General features: G+C 41.2%; 2 gene segments (V, D, J or C); both read left to right on the plus strand.

Annotated features, from left to right (window-relative positions):
* The first annotated feature begins 327 nt into the window (after window positions 1-327).
* Window positions 328-909, plus strand: LOC113838947. The segment is given in 2 exon segments: window positions 328-373; window positions 455-909. Coding segments are annotated over 2 exon segments (501 nt in total).
* A 3,267-nt stretch (window positions 910-4,176) lies between these two features.
* On the plus strand, window positions 4,177-7,109 carry LOC118238839 (the record flags this gene model as incomplete). The annotated part of the segment is given in 3 exon segments: window positions 4,177-4,219; window positions 4,302-4,617; window positions 7,082-7,109. Coding segments are annotated over 3 exon segments (387 nt in total), but the record flags the coding sequence as incomplete, so codon positions are not given.
* Between the last annotated feature and the right edge of the window lie 801 nt (window positions 7,110-7,910).

Below are 7,910 nucleotides of genomic sequence, written 5' to 3' on the forward strand. Positions count from 1 at the left end.
AATTTTGTCAGGAAAAAAGAACAATAAGTGATTGTTTTATTTATTAATTTTAAATTGAGAGATTAGGCTCATATTATATCCACAGCATCTGCACAGGTCCAGGAATGGTTACTTCCACAGACAGGATGAGGACTTGGACCTCAGCTTCCTGCTGCCTGACCCTGGTGTCCTCCACCTCCTTCTTCTCCAGCTGGACTGGGTTCTTATCTACAAAGTACCCTGCTCATGAATATGCAAATCATGTGAGTCTATGAATGTAAATACAGGGATGTCCACAACAACAACAACATATGATCTCCACAGTCACTGAGCACACAGGTCCTCACCATGGGATGGAGCTGGATCATCCTCTTCCTGGTAACAGCAGCTACAGGTAAGGGCTCCACGTTCCAGACTTGAGGAGGGGCCATGTTCTCAGGTGACAGTGACATCCACTCTGCCTTTTGCTCCACAGGTGTCCACTGCCAAGTCCTACTTAATCAGTCCTCTGCTGAGCTGGTGAAGCCTGGAGCCTCAGTGAAGCTGTCCTGCAAGGCTTCAGGCTACATCTTCACCAGCCACTATATGAGCTGGGTGAAACAGAAGCCTAGACAGGGTCTGGAGTGGATTGGATGGATTGACCCTGGAAATAGTGGTACTGGCTACAATCAGAATTTCCAACACAAGGCCACATTGACGGTAGACAAATCCTCCAGTACAGCCTACGTGGATCTCAGCAGCCTGACATCTGAGGACTCTGCAGTCCATTACTGTGCGAGAGACACAGTGTTGCAACCACATCCTGAGAGTGTCAGAAACCCTGGAGGAGCAGGAAGCTGCCTTGGGGCTAAGATGATAGAGAAGATCAGCCTAGGGACTTACTCAGAAATATTCAATCTGAGTGTCCCTTTGACTGTCTCCTCCTCATAATACAATAGTGCCTTTGTCAACTTTTCCAAAGCAAAGGATGTCTGAGAATTATGTGATGCTGATTCAAGGTGAGCCCTACAATTTACCAGGCTTGACCACATCTTTAACAGTGACCACCTCCATTGACATGCTTCTTTAATGAAACCAAAACAAAGACTAGCTGTGTCAGTACATTAGGATACAAACATCCTTTAAATGCAAGAGACTGGACCTTTTGCTGGTGTAGCTGTGAATATACTCTTATATGAATTTGAACAGTAAAATACAACCCAACAATATCAGGGCAAAGAAAAACCCTCTTCAAAATTCAGTTTGCTATACCTGATATCACACCAAATACTATGTTGTTCCCATAGAGTTGTGGGGAGACAGATTACCTTTCTCATGAATCTAATTTTAGACATTTATTTATATGTAATTCTAATTGAATTGTTTTTGTAAGTTGTAGTTAAGTTTCTTATTGTTTTCATGTTAGAGAAGGTGCTGAATGTCATGCAATGGAGTCCTCAGGGTGTGGGATTTGCTACTTTGTGCTCATGCTCAGATAACATTGGGGCCAGAGCCATGTGTTTCCAAGCTGGCAGTGTAAGAGAAGAATTCATGCCATTAGGATCCCTAGGTAATCATTCCCCTGTTCCCTGAAATTGGAATCTCTTGACACAGGTTCTAGATTGACATTGGTTGACATTTACTGGACATTGGTGTATGGTGCACAATACACCTCCCCCATACACAATATTTCTCTTCTAAGAGGCAGAAAGGGTCACTTATGACTTCTGTTGATTCAATGCTTTATTATAACTTTGACATATCTGAACCTGATTATTTCTGTCTATGAATGCTGATTTTGATTTTGTATTCTTTTTTACTTAGGAGAATGTATATTCACCTTGACTGTACAAACAGAGAATATCTAAAACAGAAATAATTCTGTCTTGATATCATGGCAAAAATCTGACAATGTATATTAAGAGAACAATAATAAGAACAATCACCAAAGTGGATTCTCTGACTTAAACATCTTTACTCATATAAAGTCAACAAGCTGCCTAAACCAAACTTGTTGCTAGCAAATCCAATTTCCTTCCCATGTGACCTGTCTCCTCTCACATACATGAGCATCCTCAGGTTGAGAGCTGATTCGTTTGTCTGTTTTCTTGCCAGTGTATTTATTTTCCTCCTGGAATTTCTTCTCAAAGTTCCTCGTTATCCCTCCTTAACCTCTGGGCCATTTCTAGCAGATAACATGATACTCAGGATTGTTTCCTGCAACAAGTAACGGTGAACAAAATTCCTTTGTCCACAAAGGCATAGTGCCCTCTAGTCTTTGGAAGGTAAAGTTTTTATGACATCATGAACACTCTTGCTCAAATAGAAATCTTCCTGTCAGGATAGAAAGGAAAGAAAGCTCCCATATCTGTGCATTTCAGGGACACTTCAACAGAAAGATTAACAGTGATATGAATAATGGGTTGTTGTTAGAATTGAACTTGCTGGACTGATACAAGTTTAATAGGACTGACATTTGTGGGGACACACTGGATTTCTCAAGAGAAGGTAAAGCTTCCAGTCTCCACAGAACTCCTTCTTATAGCTGCCCTGATGCCTAGTCACACAAGATTCCTAGGACATCCTTCCTGAGCTGTGCATGAGTGGAGACATTACAAATCTGTCTACAAACATTTCAGAGCAATCCCTCCCTGGGAATGAGTTTAATCTATTGAAGACCATGTGCTTTCAAAGTCAACACAGTGTGACAAGTCTGATATTTAGTATTATGATTTTCAAATGACATTAAATTTGTGTTCAATAACTTTGTTAAATATTGTTGCTTTAGACAGCCAAAAGGAAAACCTAAATGAATGAGTTATGCAGAGCCTGAGGAACCAGGGAAGAGTGGCCAGCAAAGGCATTTCCTGACTCTACTCAAGAGTTTATTTTTCTCAGCTAACCACATACAAGCCCAAGTGACCGTCTGCAATGACAGTTAGAAACCTCCCCTGGAAGGATACAAGGTCGGTTAGTTCGTGGAATCTATGTCAGTCTCCTCGGAATGCTACAATAACAGAAATGACCCAGTTCAAAGGCTCTCTCAACCACCATGAAGACAATTTATCTCACAGTAGAATCAATTTCTGTAATGAAAAAGTAGGATCTGCAAGGTTTGATAGCAGTTGCGGTTCTAGAGTGCACAGAAGTGCACATGTAACCAGAAGCTATTTCCATTTATAACATTCTTCACATGAAAAATGAGATTTCTCTAAAGGAGTCTAACTGAGGAAATCAAACACTCCTAATCATAGGCTGAGGTCCATTAACTGATGTCATCAGGAATCCAATCAAATGCATTCAGGAGGTTCCCTGTCGCTAAATACCACCCGGTTTTATTGTCATTTTATACATTTATTTATTTATCTCTTATTTTATCCCACAGTTCTTTTGACTATAGAGTACAGCTTCTAAGTTTGTGTTTTTATGGGATTGCTGAGTATGTAAATCAGGAGGTCTCTGCAACCATACCTATTTCTTGTGCCATTTATTGGGCTCTTTCCCTTCAGTTTTTGTTTTGTTTAGCCTTGTACTAACATATTAATTTTTATATCATTTTTATTGATTTAATATTATTCACTAGATAGATGTCTGTTTTCAAAAGAGAGCAGTGCTGTACAATGATGGGGAGGACTTGGGAGTTGAGGAGGAGGAGGGAGTTCTGGATGCAGCTGACTCTATCAGCAGGTGTTTCCTCTACATTCCACAGTCTGGAGGGAGCGAGAAGTAGATGTGGACCCTGTGCTACAACATGACAGCGAACAAAACTCATGAGACAGATGGAAACCCATCATACATGTGGAGAAGGGAAGAAAAACTTGAGCCGTGTGGGTTTCCTAATCAGAAACAAGGAACTCAGGAAACCAAGAGGCTAAAAAATGGTTAGCACTGACCTGATACTTAAAAATATAGGAGAGAAGAATTTGGTGGGGACATTGGGACAGGAAGTGGACATCATGTCAAGATGTGTTTCCTGTGATCCTTGAGTGCCAAAGCTCTCTTCTTCCAGACTCACAGTGTAGGAAGTCAGGGAAAATAATGGCCATGTTGTAACAACAAAATGGAGTGGTATGAACCCTTCTCATTTATAAAGACTAAGCCGACTCCCCACATGCAAATGCATCTTCTAGCTCTAAGTTAAATCCCCTCCTGAGCCGTGGGAGCTCACATCTCTCTCACAGGAGGCTGACCTCTGAGCAATGGGGTGTAGCCTAGAAGATGAGACTGTTGGGTCTTCTGTACCTGGTGACAGCCCTTCCTGGTGAGTGTGACTATTTCATACATGTGTCCATGAGGGGATGTGACAACCTGTGATTGACAGAATTGACTCTTCCTGTCTGCAGGTGTCCTGTCCCAGATCCAGCTTCAGGAGTCAGGACCTGGCCTGGTGAAGCCCTCACAGTCGCTGTCCCTCACATGCTCTGTCACTGGTTTCTCCATCACCACCAGTGGTTATGACTGGAGTTGGATCAGGCAGTTCCCAGGGAAGAAGCTGGAGTGGATGGGGTCCATAAATTATGCTGGTGGCACCTACTACAACCCATCCCTCACGAGCCGCATCTCCATCACCAGAGACACAGCCAAGAACCAGTTCTTCCTGCAGCTGAACTCTGTGACCACTGAGGACACAGCCACATATTACTGTGCAAGACACACAGTGAGGGGACTTCAGCATGAGCCCAGACAAAAACCTCCCTGCAGAGGAGCTCTGGGCCAGCAGGGGGCGCTCAGCCCTAAGAAATCATAGGAACTGTAATTCTTCAGAACAGCAAAAGAAAAACACCTGGTTTCCTCTGCCTTTGATTCCCACTCCACATGCACAGAGAAGACAGGGGGTCTCTTCTCACTCTGATGCTGAAATGTTGTGTTTATGTAAATTCACATTTGTTTGTGTCTCACTGTGTTTCTCAGGACAGCGTGTACAGTAATATTCTTGTCATTTTGAAAGTTTTCGAAGTCTTTACAGGCTGAGCAGTCTCTCTGTGTTGAGGAATATGTTTTGATGAAAAGAATTTTTTGGAACTCAGCTGTTCACACATGGCATTAATTTTCAAATAAAAATCTGGTTTCATTGTTTCTCACTCACACACTGCACTCTCAGGGATATCTGTATGTTAGAGCTCATCCTATCCTTAGCTTAGCTTCAGTCACACAGTTGATAAACACAGTGTGCTTAGTGGCTTGTGGGATTGTGAAGGATCCATGAAGAGGAAAGACCCTGGCCCCTCAGAGATTTGTGCAAGTTTGTTATAGATATTATATTAAAAATAGTGACAAGAAGAAAGCAAGTGTCATTTACACAAAATGAAAACACTATAGACACTGTAATTTCTGTGGTGATAACAAGTGAAACCTTTCCTCATGACGGCATAGACAGACGGCAGGACAAGGAGTTCATGTGTGTGTGGAAGTGTTTAACAGAGTAAGGAATCAATGCAGTGGGAGAAAACATATTGATGTATTTTTTAAGAATTCTGTATAGAAAAAGAAAGAATCGTAAGCATATTCAGCTTCCTCTGCAATCTTTTCTCCATCTACCTCTCCTACTGACAACCTTCTCATTCTGTTTCTCTTCCTTTACTTGTGCCTTTCTTCACTGCAGGATGCCACAGAATCTGCTTGTTCATGGTTGTGATGTCCTTGTCTTCACAAAAGTCAGCACTACAGAGCATTCCTCTCTGTATCTGACTCTCTCAGTCTTTCCACCCCGTCCTCCATGGTGCTGCTTGAGGAGACTCTATCTATGTGTCACCTGTCACTCAGCAAATAGAATCACGTTCATCTGGTCAGTAGCATTGTTAGGAAGCAGCAAAAAGGAAAACCAAAGTAAGTTAATTGTGCAGACCTGAAAAACAGGTGCAGAGAGGGACCAGCTAGCGTGTTTCCTTACTCTACCCTGAGGTTTTTTCCTGTCAGTTAACCACATGCAAGACCCAGGAGACCTCTCGATGTCAGCTAGAGCCCATGCCTTGAAGGACACCAGATCTGGCAGAGATGAGTTCAGTTAGTTCCTAGAATCTGTCACTCTCATGGGGATGCTACAGAAACAGAAATGACACAACTCAAAGGCATTCCCCAGACCATGTAGAGAGTTTACCTATGGTAGAATGAATTCCTCGATTAGAAAACTAGAAACTGGCACTTTGACACTTGTAGAGGTGATTTCAAGGCTCTTCATGCTGAGAGTCACCTCCATTCAGTAGAGAGGGATTGGGCAAGACTGGAGAGTTGGAAGGATATCAGAGCAGGGTCCCACAGTGGAGTGTTAAGTTCTCTCTGTACTCTCAGACAGGCTCCTTTATTACTTTGAGAATGTTCAGAAATACTGACCTATGTACAGGAGCGCTGCATGAAACACAGCCCACTCCACACAAACACAAACAAGTGTAAATTTTCAAAAGTTATTTACAGAAAAATAATAATTTATACAATTTAAATATGTTTATTTTTTGAAACTGAGTGTCACATACCAGTTGACTTCATGAATCTGCTTTAAGCTACCTCCTTGTATACAATTCCTACAATTTAATATCTGGATTCAATATTCATAAAATTTTGATATTCCTTCTAAAATCATCAAAACTTTATATTATTGGCCTCTGTGGCATGAATCAGGCAGAGAGGTGTCTATAGTCGATAACACAATAAAATAAGACTTTGGATTATATCACACACATGTAATAAATAATAGGCAATTCCTTAAGTATTTCCCAGGTTCTCAGTTTTGTCTCCTTCATCTGCTCAATTCATTCATGGCTAATGCTTTCACCACAGAACTCATTGTGCAGCAGGAAATGCAGAGGAGGCCTCCCTATGCTCATAAATAAATAGCCATCCCTGACCCTGTAGCTCTGGCTGAGGAGTCCAGCCCTTTACTCCCAGGATTCCCATTGCATGTTCAACACTGAGCTCAGAACATTCTCCCTGACTTCACTGTGAGAGCAGATTTCCTTGTTGATTTCTACTGGGATTGGTATTTATAATAAGATTTTTTATTAAATTTAAATGAAAAATATTTTTAAATAAAAGTTTTTTTATATTTTCTATCTAGTTGAAGTACCCATTAATATCCCCACTCAAATACCTTTCATATTCATTCCTTCCTCCTTCTGAAATTCATGGCTGTGTCATCTGTGATAAAATACTATGGCCAAGGCAATGAAAAACAAAACAAAAAAAAACAAAACAAAAAAAAAACAAAAAAACAGAAGAAGCAGTTCACTGGGCTTACAGCTTCAGAGCCTTACAGTGGATGATGGCTGAATAAAGGCTTGGTGACTGGAACAGCATCTGAGGGATCAGAGCTCGATCTATGAGCAAGAACCAGTGGTCTCTGAAATAGCCCGAATCTTTAGAATCCCCAGAGATTTCCCTAATGACACATATTCCTCAACCAGGTCACACATACTAAACTTTACAAACAGTTCCACCAAGTGAGAACCAATGATTCAAACCTGGGAGCCTATGAGGGACAACCTCACTTTCTGTCCCTGAAGGACTCACAGATTAGGCGATTAGTAAGGTCTGAGCACAATGGAGGCTGGTAAGGAAGGATATCAAGGTGATTTCCTCCTATTGTAAAGACTTTAAGCCAAATGGTCAATTCATAGCATCTCCTAATATAAGTATTCCTAACTTGGAATCCACTATCTTTTACAGAAACCTGTGAATGAATCTTTCAACATTAGGACTAAAAGAATTTGAGGCAGCCGAGTCTCCAGTGACTCAATGTTTTCCCTAATCATTAACCTGATCTACAGTCTGCACATCTATGGATGTTAAACTCATAGGCCCTCGCTGTGCGAAGATGTGTATTTGAAATTTGGTTTTCAAAAGTCATAGGCTTCAAATCACTAATTTCTATATCAATAACATTGCCTTATATGAAATTTATGAGCTGGTGTGGAAACAGAAGCCTGGGCAATTAACTTACTAACTCATATCATTCTTTC

Source organism: Cricetulus griseus, chromosome 5 (genome assembly GCF_003668045.3).
Source record: "Cricetulus griseus strain 17A/GY chromosome 5, alternate assembly CriGri-PICRH-1.0, whole genome shotgun sequence".
Lineage (NCBI taxonomy): Eukaryota > Metazoa > Chordata > Mammalia > Rodentia > Cricetidae > Cricetulus > Cricetulus griseus.